Source organism: Hyposmocoma kahamanoa, unplaced genomic scaffold (genome assembly GCF_003589595.1).
Source record: "Hyposmocoma kahamanoa isolate Upper Pololo Valley unplaced genomic scaffold, ASM358959v1 78, whole genome shotgun sequence".
Taxonomy (NCBI): Eukaryota; Metazoa; Arthropoda; class Insecta; order Lepidoptera; family Cosmopterigidae; genus Hyposmocoma; species Hyposmocoma kahamanoa.
Genome location: NW_020653945.1, coordinates 12,270,568 through 12,289,477, shown reverse-complemented (window position 1 = coordinate 12,289,477; position 18,910 = coordinate 12,270,568). Strand labels below are relative to the sequence as shown.

The window sequence follows — 18,910 nt, the reverse complement described above, 5'->3', positions numbered from 1 at the left end:
TATAATATTCAATACCATACTTGTTGAATGCAAAGCTTTAAATTACTATTCGTAGTTTGCTTAAGAAATTAAAGAAATTGGAACTGTTTATATAATTTATTTATTATACGACACACGATATAATTGAAAATCTATATAAGTTATAAACAATATGTTAATAAATGAATTAAAAAGTATAGTTTTTATTTAATTGTAAGAATGTATTTATTATTACGAAGGTTCCTCGTTCATATTATTGTAACTCTGAAATAAGAGGATTTATTTTATGTTCTTCGGTACAACGCTGAATAATAAGGATCCATAAATATATAAAAAAAAATTGTAAGTCCTTGGGTCGTCTTCTAGAACTCTGCTCAATGCTCAAGTCAGGATTTAAGTATGGTTTAAAGCACTCGAAATCATACTCAAGTCCCTGCCATTAGGGTCGTATTTCCAGTGCTTGTGTTTCCATTGCAATCCTGACTTGAGCATCGAGTAGAGTTCTAGAATACGACACTCAGGGTCGTATTCTAGAACTCTACTTAATGCTCAAGTCAGGATTTGAGTATGGTTTAAAGCATTCGAAATCATACTCGAGTCCCTGCCATTAGGGTCGTATTTCCAGTGCTTGTGTTTCCAGTGCAATCCTGACTTGAGTATTGAGTAGAGTTCTGGAATACGACCCTTAAACATGTTACCTCTTCAGCGAGTTTATGCAGTGTTTGCGCCATGGAGGAGCCGGTCTCGGCTACCATCCTGCTAAAGGCGCCCCGCCTGTTCTGCAGCAGGATGTGGGGATGGTTGAACTCAATTAGCTTACCGCCGTCCAGCACCAAAATCTAGCATAAACAAATATTAATTATTTACGACCACAATATAGTTCGATCTGCCATATCCGTTTCTCTTAGGCTATTTTCGTTTCTAGGAGACAAGTAATTCCCGGAGCACCTAGCAATTATTTGAGGTGAGACGACGCAATGGTTTTCACATATTTGTGAACAAAGCTTATCGGTAATAAATACGTAACAGCAAATTTTATAAAATGGGCTAATAAATTATAGCGTCGGTGTTTTGTAGATTTTTTAAGGGAGCATGTGTTAGGTTTTGGTGATTGTTTTAAAATATAGGAAATGAAACTATTTTTCCGGATTTAAATCACGGTTGACTACCAGTCAACCGTGACCATGGGACCTGTAAAGGGCCCGAAACGTCGGTTTGTTTGAAAAAACAAATATACGCGATTTAAATCCGGAAAAATAGTTTCATTTCCTATGTGTAACAATCGCAAAAACCTAAGAACTCGATATGTTTTAAAATATTTACGTCCTGTTTTAAAATTCAATTTTGGTTTTATTAATTAAGTTTAAAATTAATTTTGAATTTGAATTTTTAAACAGGACGTAAATATTAAGTTTTTATTGAATATCACGATGTTTTACTACCACGATATTATTTATTTTTTTGTGAAATTGCTCCACTAATGTTATAATTCTTCTGGCACGGTTTGCTTAAAGAAGTTTGTTCGAATCCGGCCGGATCGAAGGAATTTTTTCTAAGTGTTCGATCTTTGTTATTACTAATTAGGACATAAATATTTCAAAATAGTCGATAAAATCTAAAACATGCTCCCCTGAAAAAAATCAGAATCTGAAAAAATGTGAATGAAATTTCGCTTAAGCTCTTTCTATCAAATTCCGACGATATGGGTTCAACTTTCAAGCTTTAGTTCGGTTTATACAAAGAAAATATGTAATTAAAAAATGAAGTTTTTACGAAAAAATAGCTATGAAAATTAAAAAAGAAGGAAAACGTTTATAAAAGTGTTTTCACTCGTCTGCTTCACCTTGCGCACTTTCCCTTTTACGCCTTTCCATCCAAAAAGTAAACTTATATTACCCTAGTGGAGTCGATGACGGTATTAAGCCGGTGTGCGATAGTGAGCACAGTGCAGGCCATGAAGTGTTTACGTATCGCAGTTTGAATGAGCGCGTCGGTCTGCGCGTCTACATTAGCTGTAGCCTCATCCAGCACCAACACTTTGTTGTTGCGGACAATGGCGCGTGCAAGGCAGACCAACTGTCGTTCGCCTACACTGAAGTTTGACCCGCCTTCAGCTACTGTCTTATCCAGAGCACCTGTTTAATAAAGATGATGAAAGACCACAAGCTATTACGTATGCGTTTGCGTATATTTGAATGTGTACAGGAAGCTTGACAGCTTTTGCCGGACCTTCAGAACATACGGTGACTTAGTAGCGATTCACTTGCGATGCAGTCGCTAATCGTCTACCTTAGCATTTGGCCACGACCGCCGCTGTCAGCGGTAGCTTAGCTGGAGCGGCGAGTGGCAAAAACAAATGTATTGAAATGTATGAAAGCACGCCACGAGGCGACGCACTAAGCAGCAACGCGCGCGATTTTTGCAGAACGGTTTACAGCAGCGGTGCGCGGGGCAAGTCGCGGCGGAAACAATGTACGGCCCAACAATGGAGATGTCACGACCCAGGGCAGCGCAGACAGCGGCTATCGAGTGACGTACTCAGCGACGGCTGTACAAACAAAATGTTGATGAAACTTTCTCAAACACGTATCTTATAAAGAGTGATTATTCAGGAGATGGCAAAACTTTCTATTTATTTTAAATTTCTTATCAAGGGTGTTAATTTGGTTGCATTACTTTAAGAATAGGTAAAAGCCAGTGTGTGAATATGAAGGAAATGTGATATCAACCTGCATTTGTATATACAATCCATTTTTTGCATTTCAGTTACTTTGAGTTTGAGAAAGTAAGGCGACGATAATTTAAAATATTTCGGAGCGGAAGATGGACACAGAATCATTTATTGGTGAAATATTAAATCGGCCACCAATATAGATGGCAAAATAAAGCATAAATTTAAAAATGTTCAACTTTTCTGAATAATAATAATTGGTGACAACCCTTCTGGATTTGATGTTTCAAATATATATCTAAGTAGATACTTACGTGTTGAAAAATATAATCAAAAGTTTGTACAGTCGTTACGAATACACGAGAATTCGTGTATTCGTAAAACTTGTCAGAATATTTCGTGTGTACTCCGTATAAGTTACAGAATTCGCCATATTAATGCCGCTCTTTATTCGATTTGTGGATCCCTACCCCCGTATTCATAGTCTTATTTAAAATATGAACTGCTTTCGAGGCAAATAGCGCCACTTTAGATAACACCATGTTTAAATAAGTACGGCTGTTGCCGTCGCTAAACACTACAGAGCGTACGTGGTGTGTATAACTCGCCGCTTTCCACCCCACAGAGAACCTGTACAAATCATGCCAGGTTTTATCTACACTACGCCAATTACTTATATGACACACTGTTTTTACGAAAAAGCATTCTTTAATAGCGTATGAAGTAAACCTAACTAATAGTAAGAGACAACATGATATAGTGCGCCTGAAAAAGTCATTTCATACTGCCTTTATAAATCGGTTTTTTACTTTCCCGGGATACAATAAAGCAAATTTAAATTTGAAAATTTATTCCCTAGATAATTACGAATGCAAGAAAGTCATGACAAAATGGCTTCTAGGCCTAAACTACAGTGAAACAACAATTTATTGAAGTTGTAGGTTAGTAAAACGTGAAGTCGTCGGTCTTGTGAATGGATATTTGACACTGGATTATTGGAAAATAGTGTATTAGTCATTTGATTTTTTTTAAAGATATATATATACATATATTTCCTCAATGATCTAACGCATCGGTTAACTTACCTTCACGGATGTCGATTAGCTCGACAGCGGATAAAGCTTTCAATAAAACGTCGTCTGGGTATTGGTCGAAAGGATCTAAGTTCTTTCTCATATTGCCACTGAAGAGAACTGGCTCCTGAAGTATTTATGTACATTTGAAATTGGACAGATTTGGGCTCCTGTCTCGGTTGTCTTTTTTGTTTCTCGATTTAAAGCCAGTTGTATATTGGTATGGGATGTAAAGTGTTCACCTGTGGAATAATAGAGAGCCTTTCCCTAAGGTCGTGTAGGCTGATTGTCGCTGTATCGATACCGTCGATGGTTATGGTGCCTTCTAGGTACGCCAGTCGGAACAGGGCTTGTATTACTGAGGATTTGCCCGCGCCAGTTCGTCCCACTATACCTATCTACAACATTATACAATTTGTTTATACTTTAATTCAAAATTTATTTAAAAGAATGGATTAAAAGCTACAGAAACTTGTACAATTCAGTGTATCGACGTTAAAGACCAGCTCACTTTTTCTTGCGGTGCAATATTCAGGTTTAATTTGTGAAGAACTGACATCCCCTCGAGCGTGTACTTTAGACTCAAGTTGGTGAATTCCACGGCGCCTTCATAGGGCCATTCTTTCGGTGGTTTGTTGTCTTTTGTCTGATTTAAATACGATATGTGAATTACAATTCTAAATAAATATAAGAAACGTAGGAAAAATCTTTCAAGAAACTTCCAGTAGTGAGCAACTTACACTCTTTAAAGTAGGTTCTCTCGGTAGATGTGTGTACTCTAGCACTCTCTCGACACTGGTCATCTGGTTCTCCATTTCTGCGGACTGTCGCATTCCCCATTGAAAAATACCTGTCAACGAAATTGACTGCGTGATCGCAAGTCCTGCTGAACTGGCATCCATTACTATAACAAAAACAATTGACAAAGTTATTCTACATTTTTAAGTAGCTGTCGAAATCTGCTGGATAGTATTTGTTGCTAACCAGTTTTCATAAGGCAGCTAAAAGTGACGCAAATTATGAAGAGCAGACAGATCATGTCAAGAAAGTAGCCGAAGGCACGGCTGCAGGTGATGAAGAGGTACCATGCGGAACTGTGTAGGTCTTGGTGCCGATCGAACTCCTCAGCCAGCAGAGATTCCGCGCCGTAAGAGCGTATCGTCGCCAGCCCGAGGACCGTGGCATTTAGGTGACTGAAGACCGGGCTACGAGCTACGAGCAACTTTTTTTGGTAACGGTAATTAAAGTAAAAATGTTGTGTACTTTTAAAATTCGTGTCTTTTTAAACGTAAACAACATTTTTATGATAGTCTGACTAACATACAGACTTATTTCAAAATTGGGGTATAAACATACTGATTCCCTCTAGACGTTTTACAGCACCACTAGTACGGATGTAAATCACGCGTAATATGTAGAATATCATCATAGCTGCAGCTGTAGGAATTAATAACGCCACGTCCGATAACAAAATTACCGCTGAAACTCCGATGAGATTCAATAATATCTGGAATTGGATATTTATTTATTCATATACATTTACTTTGTGTACTAGTAAATTTTATTATTTACCTGTACCTGGATTTACCTGAAAGCAATCTATCATAGCTTGAGGTAGCAATTCGTCAACAGAGCCCATGTCTTTGCTAAACCTGTTGAGGATTCTGCCCGACGGATTTATGTGAAAGAAACTCATCGGCGATTGTGATACGCATTCAAACATTTTGTCGTGCAATCTGTCGGAAACATTATGGCCAGTATTTTTACGCTTTTAGCATTATTTCTGATATATCAAACAATACAAACTTTATTGAAGATCGCATGCAAAGAGAGAAAAAAAAGAACGCTCGTAGTAACGCAACGCCAATTGTTGCTATAGTGATGACACCAAAAATAAGGACGAATTCATCTCGTGTTAGACCTTGGTCATGCCATATTTTTGCATCATTTTTCGCATCACCAGTTAACGTATCCTCAGCTTGACTCCTAAAATCACATTTCTATTGAATGCTGGTATGCGCCTTATCTTTAGCGCATGATTCGTTATATCCATAGATATAGAAAAAAAGGGGAGATTTGATATGGGGGCGTGGTTCGTGTCGTCTCGGTATGATCAAAATGATGATCATATCGAGGTGACACGCCTACAAACATCGCCACAGTGACATGGCGATCGTCGTAACATACAAGATCTCTGAAAATGCCAAGTTGTAGCGATACACCTTGTAAAAAATTGACCGAAAACAAAAATTTTTAAACCAGTGAGATAACATTCCACTGGCTATTTGCATTTTTAGTTATTATTTCTATTATTATTCAATGTTTTCTATTTTTTAATTTATTAAGGCTTTGGCAAACCCATCAGCCTAAACATGAAGTTTAATTATGTTTCTGTAAATATGGCCGCCACAAAGAAGATAGGCAATTTGAGGCGGCGTGCTTGGATTGACTCAGGATTCTTTAAAAAGGGCCGATACGTGAATTTTAGTTCGAGATTCGTATAATTTCGCATTTTAATCTTTGATTAAGGCACAATACCACTATCCTATTCCACTTTAAACTAGATTTCACAAAATAATTGAAAGTCAAAATAAAAACGACACTTTTCCCTCCAAAAGTTCCAGAGCGAATCCAATGTTTTCTTTTCGTCTCCATAGACATTTCTAGATTTTTATTTTTTATTTATTAAGGCTTTGGCAAAGCCATCAGCCTAAACATGAAGTTTAAATATGTTTCCGTAAATATGGCCGCCACAAAGAGGATAGGCAATTTGAGGCAGTGTGCTTGGATTCACTCGGGATTCCTTAAAACGGGCCGATACGGTTATTTTAGTTCGAGATTCGTATAATTTCGCGTTTTAATCTTCGATTAAGGCACAATAGAGTCTGTCTAACGAAAGATGAGACCGGCTTTTTATTTCGAAAATGTATATGGCAACACTAATAATAATGTCAATGTCACTAGAACCTGAGTTGTTGATGTGTCAAAGTGAAAATTATTTCTGCGATTTTAGCAATTTTTCTAATTGGACAGGACATTGGCGGAATCGCCATTTTTTTGTATAATTTTTATAATAATATTAAACTACCGTACATAGTTATTTTTACTTGACATTGGCAAAATCATTGATTATTTCGATGGAGCCATAACATTTAAAAGAAGAAGAAGAAGATTTCTAATTGAAAACATGACGAAAACATTGAAAAGCGACTTACGATATGTTCTTTTTACTATGATTAGTAAATTTGAAAAGAAACAAGTTGAAAGAGATGTAGTTTTCAAGGAAAAACAAGAGTGTTTACGTGCAATGTCTCAATGCATTGGTAAGTGTGACTTCGATATTTTGATACCTTTCATCTTGATTGCATTGCGCGTTATATAAGTACGATTTGTTTAATATTTATTATTTTGCAGGTAACATGGATGATACCAGTAATCCAGTTATAGAAACCATTCGAGCAACAATAAAAAAATTGAATGATCTGTTCCTTAAAGAATGTTTAAAGACACAAAATCAGTATCTTGACGAGATTTCTTCTATGACCGGTAAGTACCTATTTGAGTACCGTCGTTATTTATCAAAACACCTGTACCTAACCGACAAAATACAATGCAATATGCAGTGTTAATAGGGTTGGCAACGCAAAGCTAATTGTAGATGTCGTTACGTACGGTTATTCTTAATAAAAACTCAAATATCTTTATTTTTTGTCATTATCATGACTAATTAATGGGTCAGAATCTTAGTAAATCATAAAAATGGTCACCTCAAATCGTTCAAATATCGTGTATCTTGTTTATCAAATAGATTTTTAAGGTTTTCACAAACATAACCTATAAAAATATGGCTTGATTGAATTTTCTATTAAAAAATATGCTAACACGTCCGTAATTAACTAACATAACCGTTTTATAAAGATTTTCACTTAATTTTATAAATTCACGGAGAAAAATATTTTTGAAGTGAATTTTCCATACATTTGACAAGTTATTTTGGAACAACCATAAACAGCGACATTTTGACAGTTGCCAACCCCATTGTTTTACATTTTATTTCCAGACTGTCTCTTAAATATCCCTTTGTTTATTGTGAGGTCCTTTTAGGCGGCTCTTTTGCTGCTGAATATTGCAATACAAAGACATCCTTAGTAGTTGTTGTTTTCATAATAAAATTAAGATTATTTTGTTTATACATTATTTTTTACTTCATACCAGCGGAAACCTGATAATATCTTCTTGATTTGGTCTCTTTTTGTAACCCATTCTTTTATCTGTCATTGGTTTGTTCTTCTCGTCTCAAGAATTTTGAGTAATAAAAAAAATTACTCTTGTCGATGAATGTGTTATTTATAAACCCTACATTTTTACCTTACTAAAATTAATTGTATTTAAATATTTGTTTCAGATATCAGTGTTGGTACCCTTAAAAGAATTAAAACAGAGGGTCAAACAAATGAAGGCACGTGGAACACACCAGGCAAAAAGAGGCCACATAAGCCAACAGTGTCAGCTTTAGATTCTTTTGATATTGATACGATTAAAAACAAAATAAATGAGTTTTATATCGTAAAAAAACAAATTCCAACATTAAGGTCCCTTTTACGTGAATTAAGGGATAGTATTAATTTTACTGGCTGTCATGAAACATTGCGTCGCATCCTAATATCAAATGGATTTGAATTTAAGAAAAACAAAGATGAACGTTCTATTCTTATTGAAAGATATGACATAGCAGCATGGAGACACCGGTTCTTGCGGACAATCACTACTAAACGTAGAGAAGGCAAAGAAATTGTATATCTTGACGAAACTTATGTTCATCAAAACTATAAACCTAAAAAATCATGGCAGGGTCCATCCACAAGTGGTGCTGTCACTAATATCTCTTGGGGTAAGAGATATATTATTGTTCATGCTGGCTCAGAAAAAGGTATCGTGCCAAATGCTCTTTTGGTGTTCAGCACAAAATCTAAAAATGCAGATTATCATCACGATATGAACTCTCAAAATTTTAATAAATGGATATCTGAGAAACTAATCCCTAATTTAAGTGAGCCCAGTGTTATTGTTATGGATAATGCTAGTTATCACTGTGTCCAAATCAATAAGGGCCCAACAACAAATACTAGAAAAGCTGAAATCCAAGCATGGCTCTCTTCAAATGGTATTTCATATGAAGATTATCTATCAAGAGAAGAACTATTAGTTTTAGCAAAAGAGAATAAACAAGCACCGGTCTACCAAGTTGATGAACTTTTGAAGCAGCATGGGCATGAAGTGCTAAGACTACCGCCCTACCATTGCGATCTAAACGCTATAGAATTAGTATGGAGTTTGGCGAAACGCAAAGTTGCCAGTAAAAACATTGGTTTGTCTGCGGAGGATATGGCAAAATTAATAGAAGAATCTTTTAATAGTAATAAAAAATACAGACCATGTTATTCATGTTGAAGAGCAGTACAAAAAACGAGATGGAATAACTGCAGAAATGGAAGAGTTCATAATAAGAGTCAGAGATAATGATAGTGATAGTAATTCTGACTCTTCATTCGCAGTTGAATTTTTAGATTCAGATTTTGATTACAGTGATTAAACAAAATTAAATTGTATTTTTATTATCATGTTTTTTCTTGCTTTCACTCGGTGTTGTTTTTTCTCCATATGAGAAGCTACCATAAGTTAGCACTCTCAGGCGTGCTCTAAACTTGGATTGTTGACCATAAATAATATCTTGAACTGTTTCGTGCTTTAGAAGGTACCTTATGGTTCCATTACTATGTGGCAGTCGTGAGGTAAGTCAGATGCCTTTACACTGTTTGAAAAATCTGACGTAGGCACGACAAGTAACAAATATTATTATAATAAATAAAAGTATCAAAACTATATTTCCAACTATAACCTGAGTTGCCATATGATGATTTTTTGAATTTGCCGCCTTTTTCCAGTCTCATCTTTCGTTAGACAGACTCTAGCACTATCCTATTCCACTTTAAACTAGATTTCACAAAATAATTGAAAATCAAAATAAAAACGACGCTTTTCCCTCCCTAAAGGTCCAGAGCGAATCACATTTCTAGACTCAAATATAGTGATGTTCATGTACGATGACTGATGTATATCGACAATAAATTTTTACTGAAATGTTTGAAGAATACTAATAGTTAGTAAGTATTCTAAGTTAATAATTAGTCAATAAGTAGTTATGATTTTTGTAATTAAAGTTCTTAAAATATCGAAGCGAAATACATTCATGTTAAATTGATTTCTTTTATTTTATTATTATTATTATTATTACTAAACATTTTATTTCGAGTAACTTTAACACAACTTATGAGTAAAAGTGTCCGAAGTGCTTGAAGAAAAATGTATGTGTATTATTGTTTTAGATAATTTAGATATTTAAATTCCATTACACTCATAGAATAAACGTAGAGTATTTTTAATTTTTTCCAATGAGTTCAAAATAAGAGAAGGTTGGATAGAAGCTGCAGGAAAATCGAAATATTGGTTTTTCAGACTTTGTTTAAATTTCCATAGCAAATGCATTTAAAAAATAAATAAAACAAAATCAGCTTTATTTTACATGTGCATGCAAAATAAATTAGAAATAATTATAGAAAATTACATTAATCCTTCATAAAAAAAAACAACAAATTCGTTGATGGTTCGTGTTTACTCTTGACAATGACAGCTTCACCAACCTGTGGTAACGTATAATGGAAATTTGACACTGGCGACGATCGCCATATTTTTTATAAAACTGACACTGGCCCAAGCCTAGTGGCCGCCATTAAGAAAATAATAATAATTTATATCAATTTAATAATACACCAAAAAAATTTTTTTTTAAATTGTGTTACGTCGTTTCCAATCAAAATCTTCAAGTTATGGTAGTAGATAATAGAGCGTAAAGTTTGAATTGCACACAAGCTAAAAAGTGGCGACATCGGTACGCGATCTTACATAGCGTCATTACATATCTCCCCTTTTTTTCTATATCTATGGTTATATCAGTCGTATATAACGAGCGAATAAAAGAAACTAAAGATTTTCGGCCCTTACCAACGACTAATCCAGTAATCGCAAGTGCTGGCACAAACTTGCGCAAGGATAAACATGAAACAAACGACGGTGACATAGGGACAGGCAGCTCCTGCTAAGAAATAATCCCGATAGACAGTAGTGCTAACTCTGCCAATTACCTGTGTTTCCGCCTGTGGCCTTTGATCCTGCAATATTTAACTGTTAAGAGACTCCGTCGGGTCAGTACAACAAGAAAGTTGGTTTCACTTTCGACTTTTGAGAAAAACTCACGGCAACAGACTCTTGAAGTGTCAAAGACCATAGATTTCTATGCGCACTTGCTGTACTAGGGTTAGTGGTAGATACACTAGGCAGGAGCACTATAGAATCTTCTTCCCGCACTTCTTTGGTTTTCTCTTTCATCATTTGTATTAAATTCAGTTCTTGTTCCTGCGAACCAATTTTTTTTTGTTTTTTTATAACATCAAGAGACGGGACGAACAAGTCGTGCATCTGATGGTAAGCCACACGTTCTTCCATAATAGTTACAGTGCCACTCAGAGCTTTAAATTGCAGAGATCTGAGGGGCAGTACCACTGCGCCCGTCACCCTGAGACATAAGTTGACAAGTCCCATGTGCCTGTAATGTCACCAGTACCCTTACTCTTCAAAACCGAAACACAGTCATGCTGTCATTACTGCTTGGCGGCAGATATAGGTAAGGTGGCAGTACTACCCTAGACGAAATCTTTCACAAGGAGCTCTACTGCTACTAACTAAAAGTGATTAAAAAACACAAAAGTGTTTTTGATATATGAATATTAGAATTCATATATCAAACACATTTAGTTTTTGGTATATTGTGTTTGGTATATGGATATTAGAATTCATATACCAAACACCTTTAAAATAATAATACATAATAATTAAGTTACATTCAATTCCTCAAATCCGCCTTGGGCAACGATCTGTCCTTTGTTCATTATAATAATGTTTTCAACAGACTTGATGAATTGGATCTGGTGCGTTACTAGGATCACAGTTTTTCCGTCCAAGTACCTATATAACACACATAGTTTTTATAGTTAAACAATGATCACATTAATGGTGTACGAGAAGTAGAAATAATTAAAAGAGCTCAACTCACTCTCGGATGTGGTTTATTACTTCAGTAACTTACCTTTTTATACATTTTTGAAAAATTTGATTAGCTACTTGTGTGTCTACCGCCGAAAGTGGATCGTCAAACAGATATATATCCGCCTGTTACAAAAAACTGTTAATTAGTTTTTGTTTATTGTATAGATATTTTATTGCATACAATGTATGTACTTCTTTATAAACCGCCCTAGCGAGATTTATCCTGGCACGTTGTCCTCCACTCAAAGAAACTCCTCTTTCACCAATTACAGTTTTGTCTCCATGAGGAAACAATGATATGTCTCTTTCGAGAGCACACACTTTGCACACTTCCATGTAGCGAGATTTTACAAATTGCTGCCCAAACAGTATATTCTGTCGAACTGAACCTAAAGCAAGTCAAACAGAAATAGTAAACTATTATTATTAAATAGCTATCGAATTGCATAAAATAGATATTCTTACCAACGAAAAGCCAAGGATCTTGACTAGCGTAACTAACAGTGCCAGAGACTTCAACACGCCCCGACGAGCAAGGCAGTTCACGTAAAATCATATGAAGCAATGTAGACTTCCCAGACCCCACAGCCCCAACGACCATGTTTAAAGTGCCAGCTGGTATCTAGATGAAATTTAAAATGTATTCGCTTTGCTTTGATTGGTTATTTTATAAAATAAAATAGTCTAGATAACAACAAAAATAGTCTCTCTTTACCATGAAAGTTATGTTTTCAACGTCTTCTTTACCAGAAGAGACGAGCCAGTGGCTACTAGCTTCTTCAAAACTTATCACTGTTTGGTCTAAAATAAATGGTTTATGTTTATAAACCGTAACAGTATCATATCATATTTATAATACACAAATCTTATGTTTGAAGGTAAAACCACATAAGTGACATTTTAAACAAAGAGCCTAATTTGTATAGCTATGGTAAGAAAATCACTATCTTTCGCACGTGAATCTGAATTACAAAAAGCTATAAACTAATAAGAGTTTTATCTGCAGAAAGATGGTGAATTTCTTACAACTGGTACATAATTAGGAGATTTTTTGTGGAAAATGTCACTTATATGATTTTACCTTTAAGCAGATGAAATACGTGTTATATGAAAAAGAATAATTCTAATAATAGTACATAATTACGATAAAATTAGCTACGTAAATGACAAACAATATAGGTACATATCGAGATTTTAGGTTTTCACGGTTCCAAAACTATATAGGTACAGATAAATGGTATAGGTACATTCTTAGATATTTTACCTTTTCTTTTGTCCTTCGACGTGATTTGTGACGTGCTGGGTAGATTGGAACTCATTCGACGACGCTCTAGTGCATCGGGGTCAGATGGGTCAACTGGATGCCAAAATTCATTGTAACTTTAGTGTATTGTAAAAGAAATAAAAGGCGATTAAGGCGAGTCTCCGGGGGAAAAGCGGAAAAAACTTTTTTGCTAGATGAAATGGTTTAGGTATTTATCATTAAATAACAGTCAAATACCAAATACCTAATAATAACTAATAACAAATACCTAAGGATATTGCTTAAAGAATGTGTTACACGGTAGGATTTACTTTATCTGGTCATATAAATTTAATAGCTGTAATATGTAATAGTGTCCTCGTGAAAGAGTTTGTCCAGGGAAGTACTGACACCTTGCCTATTTCTGCCACCAAGCAGTAACGTGAGCATTACTGTGTTCCGGTTTTGAGGACTTGTTAACTTATGTCTCAGGGTGACGAGCAGCAGTTGTGATTTAAAGTTCTGAGTAGTACTGCAACTGTTATGGACAGCCTTGTTGCTTACCACCAGGTATATACGACTTGTTCGTCCCCTCACTTAGTATAATAAAATTGGAAAATAGGTTAAAATAAAAGTCTTAAACGAATTAACTAAGGTTAATTATCTTAGTTAAATATGTATATAACTATGTACATCATTTGTAGTTTTTTATCCCAGTTGTCACCACCTGGTAACATATGGTTTTTTATCATTTGTCGCCAGTAGAAATTACCAGTGGCAACAATTAGGATTTCTTATCCGGTTTGTCATCACCTGGTAACATGGGATTTTTTCCAATTTGTCGCAGTAGTGACAACTGGGAGTAAGCCTTAAATTCACATGTATCTCAAAATGTGCTAATTGCTCAGCAACTTAATTACACGCCGCGCCGCAGCAGCATTTGTTGACGTCGGATCCATAGTTCTTATCTATGTCGTATCTGTATAAAATGTTCTCTACCTGTTCTTAATTTATTCATAATAATTAACAGCGTACTGATTGCGTGACGCAAGTGGTGACGTTCCACACCTCACCTCCTAAAATCTAGACTCGCATTAAAATACTTCGTCTCAAGTGCAAAATGTAGATTACGTGTAAAAATTTCGACGTACCGACAAAAACGTGTTTTTTAGGACGTGCATTTTCAATACTGACTAGGTCAGGGCGTTCTCGTGGAGGTAAATTGCATTCCTCACTCAACAAATAGTCTCGTATTCTTTGAATTGCCACTATCATCTCTGCTATCTGTGAATAAGAACTTGTTATTATGTATCACCATCGCTTTTGATAAGTCTCTCGACTTCTATTCTACCACTTGTCAATAGACTATATCTATAAGAAAATAGATAGATAGATAGATAGATAAAACGTTTATTTGTTACTACATTCACACGTACATAACAGCAAAAAAATAAAAAATAAAAACACAAACAAAACAAAAAATAAACAAAAACAGCAGAGTCGCAGCACTGCTAGACACCCAGTTATGTACGTATGCTGCAGCAGTGCAAAAAGGTCATAAGCTCAGCGTCGGTGTTTACTCAAGAGCAAACCGCTGATTTTCAGCTATAACCTAGAGGTAATCGCGGATACGATAATCAGCTCGCTGACGTAATTTTTCCATTTAGTTATATTTAAACATATAATAATAATTAGAATAGAAACCAAATAAATAGGAAGATAAATATTTACTTGTCCGACAGCTTGCGGGAAGTAAAGCGTCATAGTTTGCTTGATAATATTGTAGAAGCAGGTGAGAAAGAAGACGTTTTCCACAGTGATATGGGACACAAACTTGACGTAGAAAAGCACCGTAATGAAAATTCCGAACCGTGACGTAAACATGATAAACGACATTATCACGCCACGGATCATTGACGTCATTTTGATGTTGAAAATTTCTTGACTGAAATGTGTCAGAATAATGAAGCTATCTTTTTTTCCATCCTCTAAGAGCTATCTTCCTAGGTACCTATCATTATCTAACAGATTTTTTTAGAAACCCTACTACTCAAATATTAATTGTATTACCGTCTCACTGTATCAATAATCTCTCGAAAAGGAGCTTCCCAAGTATACATCTTAATCACTTCTATTCCCATTATAATTTCTTTCATCAGTCTTACACGTTCATCGGACTTTATTGCTGTCGCTTTCCTGTAGTGAGCTGTGCGAACTCCTAAAAATACTGGGAAAAACTAGAACGTGAATAAGCAATCACATCATTCTGAATTTTAAATTAATTTTATTAAACACAGCTAGTCATTTCAAAACGGCAATACGTACTCTGGAAAGGAATAACAGCAAACATGAAAGCCGCTCCATAGACAGCAGCTAATTGCATCTCACGGTATAAATAGGCACCTACAATCTGGAAATTTACAAATTTATGAAGCGATCGTTAACACTACGCTTTGTAATTGATCCAAGTTCCAAAATACTGATTAAAACATGGAGCTGTGTAGGTTGTTCTTACTAGTATTATACACATAGATAGTGTTATGTAACAATGTCAATCTTGATAATGCATAGGAAAAGTTATTATTAACCATCATCTCTATAGGCCCGATCCAAAGATAATGCACGAAGAGAGGCCCTGTGTCGAATCTATTCACGTCGTTTGCCATTAAATTCATGACGAGGCCGGCGCTGTATTCAGACTGTGTCTGGAGATTGACTTTCAAAGCCTGAAATTAATAACTACTCTGACTGAATAATTTTCGTTAATCAACACTTTTCCTTCTTCGTCTGTCTTATTTCCTTAGGGTTCTTACACATAAACACGATACGACGTCGAGTCGTAGCACGACGCGACGTCGAATGTGTAAGAGCCCTTAGGGCTCGCTAGGGTACAACGTCATCGTGTTACGACGCGGCATCGTTTTACGACGCAATGTCATATCATGGACATCTATGACGAGTAACGTAAAAATTCACGACAGGACATCGCAACGTGGCACGACGCACGGCACGACGGTCTTATCGTAGAAACTCACGGTGCACTCTCCAGAGCCGCATTAATTTGTTATTCAACACTCATAGATGATTTTGTATTCTTCTGATGTTTTATCCCACAGTACAGGGCGCTCCTCGACTAGGGTTATTAAATAATCAACCTCAATATTGTTTGTCATCTTTGAATATTGAATAACAAATGAATGCGGCACTGGGGAGCGCACCTTGAGCTTCTACGATACGACGTCGTGTCGTGTTTCGTGGCATGTTGCGATGTCGTGTCGTGAATATTTACGTTGCTCGTCGTAGATTTCCACGATACGACGTCGCGTCGTGAACCGATGCCGCGTCGTAGCGTCGTCATATCGTGTTTATGTGTAGTTCCAACAATACAAATACTCGTATTGTCTTTGTGCATTCTTGTCAAGATACCAAATTACATCAATGACCACAATTACCTACATTACAATTTTTTCAGACAAAAATTTTGAATTTATATATCGCTGTAAAGCCGTTGCATATATGTATGGACCTAGTTATACCTTTCTATAAATAAGACTGCATATGCCGACTCGCATCTTCATGCCAATGTGCATAACACCCATCATGAACGGGTGCTGTACGAGCACGTTGATGGCGCTGCAGAAGATCACACCGAATGCACAGAACACTGCCTCCCCCCAGGTGATGGCCCCTTCCATGTCATAATAATGAAATAAGCGATTTATGTACGTATGGTTTGTCCTGAGTAAAACGGAATGTAGGTTCGAAATTCAAGGTTATTTTACACACGTTTCATTTTTTTGTTAACATTTTAGGTAAACTTACGTTGAGTTCTGTGGTACTGTATAGTATCTTAATAGAGTACCCAAAAACAGCGGTTGTTGTAATCTGAAACGTGTTAATTGATGATGAAAGTTCCTTGAATGAAAATTCATTTGGGGAGATCCGAATACTTAATAATTTGGTACTTATTTTACCTAATGATAAATTCCATGGCAGCAAGTATCAATCCGTATAACATTAATTCAGTGCCGAAAACTTTAATCAAAACCTTGTAGAGACTTGGTTTGTAATTCCTATTTGCGCGGCTGTGCTCCATTTCTTTGTCCCATGCTCTTTGCACTGCATTGCCTAAGATACAATAAAATCACCAAATACACATCAAAAGTATTGAACAAAAAAATTAATTAATTTAATTTTAATTTTAAGTAGTTGATGTACCAAAAAAAGGTGACTAGGTGAATATTTTTGCCGATTTTCTATCGCTTTTATAAAAATTCTTCTGTATGATCTCATTCAAATGTGATAGTTATGGAAACAATCTTTATAAGAGTGTCTTTCCATGGCCCGTGATATCAAACGTGCCGATTTGTACTTGCGAGTTCGCAATATGGACGAGTCCGGGCGGTCTTGGATCAACACGCGTGGCGGCGCTACTCGCGTTTTCCGTCCGAAACAATTGCTGCGAAATGGGCCACGGGACGTGGGAAGCCACCTTAAGCACCAGGGTCAATTTGCAATACGCTTCTTTGACATTGGGTAAAATATACTATATAATATTTATTAGTATTCAAGCAGTACTATTTGATAAATAATTCAAAAACAATATTGATCTTCCGCTTACTTGACTATTGTAAAAGCATTCTAGGTAAAAGGCTAACCCAAATTATCAGAGCGATGTTCAGGCAAAGGAGCATACAGATCAGTTTCTTCGATGTCTCGCGTGTATCCCATTTTGAATGTCTCTGCCGTCCATCTACACAGAAAGAGCCATTATGTAAGAAATTAGATAATTGAGAGATCAATTTCTTATGTGTGGTCTTCGGGGCCTTGTTATTAATTTATGAGATCATTACCCGAATGTGAGTATGGATAATATGTTAGCTTTATAACGCGGATTTATTAGCCGCCTTTGTTTTGGTCCTGTATCCATTATTGTAGCAGTAACAATTGGTTGTTGCTAAAAGCAAGTCGTAGAAAATCGCATCGGTCACGATTTTTACATTTGTGTGACTTACTCATACGTAGGTACCTAGGTACTTAACGTTGTTTAAGTAGGTACTAGCTCGGATGAAGAAGTCGTATGATGTAAGTAACTACTTACACCCCTTACATGCAACAAATTTTTGTTAGGTAGGTAGTGAAATGTGGACTTAATATATTGAAGTTTGTATTGGCGATTTGTAGTAAAAAATATTATTAATAGGTACCTTATTCATGAAATAGCTTGTCGCTGGAATCGATTTACAGCACTAATATCCTATCGACATTTAACACATAAAATACATTTTAAATATCGGCTTTCCACGGCCCGTTTTTACCGAGGGTCGCGCCAAGGCCGCGCCACACGCTGGCCGAAATTCAGACCTTCCGTTACATAGGAATTAAAATAATTTTCAGTAAAATTTGACAGGTTGCCAAAAAGAAAAACAGCACTTAATTTTTTAAATCCCTATGTAAGAGAAGGTCTCAATTTCGACCATTCAATAAGAGCGTCGAGGTAAGTTGTTAAGATTTTATTGAATTGAACATACGTGGTTTGTTTTACGGATTCATACTAAATAATTTAAATCATTTGAACGCTGTCAAATACCGAATGAGCGCCAAAAGCTACGGGCCGCCACGCGCGCCCGCCGGCGCCGCTCTTTGGAAGTTACCTATTCTCGGAGGATCCGAAAAAGCGACCACGGGCAAGCACGCGCCGCCAAACGCGCGCTCGGGCGTCCTTCTTCCTACGCCGCGCGGGTTGGCGCGAGCTCGCTTTGCACGGCGCGTTGGTTTAAT

General features: G+C 36.2%; 1 protein-coding gene across 6 annotated transcripts; it reads right to left on the bottom strand.

Annotated features, from left to right (window-relative positions):
• Positions 1 to 93: 93 nt before the first annotated feature.
• On the bottom strand, positions 94 to 18,545 carry LOC113233190 (probable multidrug resistance-associated protein lethal(2)03659). 6 transcript variants are annotated; one of them, XM_026468219.1, is made up of 29 exons: positions 18,337 to 18,545; positions 17,788 to 17,882; positions 17,104 to 17,257; positions 16,952 to 17,014; positions 16,666 to 16,867; positions 15,718 to 15,855; positions 15,455 to 15,539; positions 15,200 to 15,356; positions 14,861 to 15,074; positions 14,281 to 14,413; positions 13,151 to 13,243; positions 12,602 to 12,687; positions 12,352 to 12,508; positions 12,079 to 12,275; positions 11,927 to 12,009; positions 11,682 to 11,805; positions 11,038 to 11,196; positions 10,786 to 10,952; positions 5,530 to 5,709; positions 5,312 to 5,459; positions 5,080 to 5,230; positions 4,708 to 4,935; positions 4,464 to 4,627; positions 4,235 to 4,369; positions 3,966 to 4,121; positions 3,736 to 3,850; positions 1,876 to 2,114; positions 678 to 818; positions 94 to 243 (listed from the first exon to the last, which is right to left on the bottom strand). In XM_026468219.1, the coding sequence occupies exons 2-29, from the start codon at positions 17,858 to 17,860 to the stop codon at positions 211 to 213; spliced, it is 3,975 nt and encodes a 1,324-aa protein (XP_026324004.1). In that variant the 5' UTR covers positions 17,861 to 17,882; positions 18,337 to 18,545; the 3' UTR covers positions 94 to 210. The 6 variants fall into 6 exon arrangements, with proteins under 6 accessions (XP_026324004.1, XP_026324003.1, XP_026324008.1 ...); XM_026468218.1 differs by lacking the exon at positions 18,337 to 18,545 and having other exon boundaries at positions 17,788 to 17,951; XM_026468220.1 differs by lacking the exon at positions 18,337 to 18,545 and having other exon boundaries at positions 193 to 270; positions 17,788 to 17,951.
• Positions 18,546 to 18,910: the final 365 nt, after the last annotated feature.

Bases quoted from the DNA above. Each gene is read 5' to 3' on its own strand.
- LOC113233190 (XM_026468219.1), bottom strand. From the start codon at position 17,860: ATGGGATACACGCGAGACATCGAAGAAACTGATCTGTATGCTCCTTTG. The intron at 4,936-5,079 runs GTATGTTTATAC...AGTTGCTCGTAG, and splicing joins AAAACGTCTAGAGGGAATCA to CTCGTAGCCCGGTCTTCAGT. The intron at 2,115-3,735 runs GTAAGTTAACCG...TTTATTAAACAG, and splicing joins GCTAATCGACATCCGTGAAG to GTGCTCTGGATAAGACAGTA.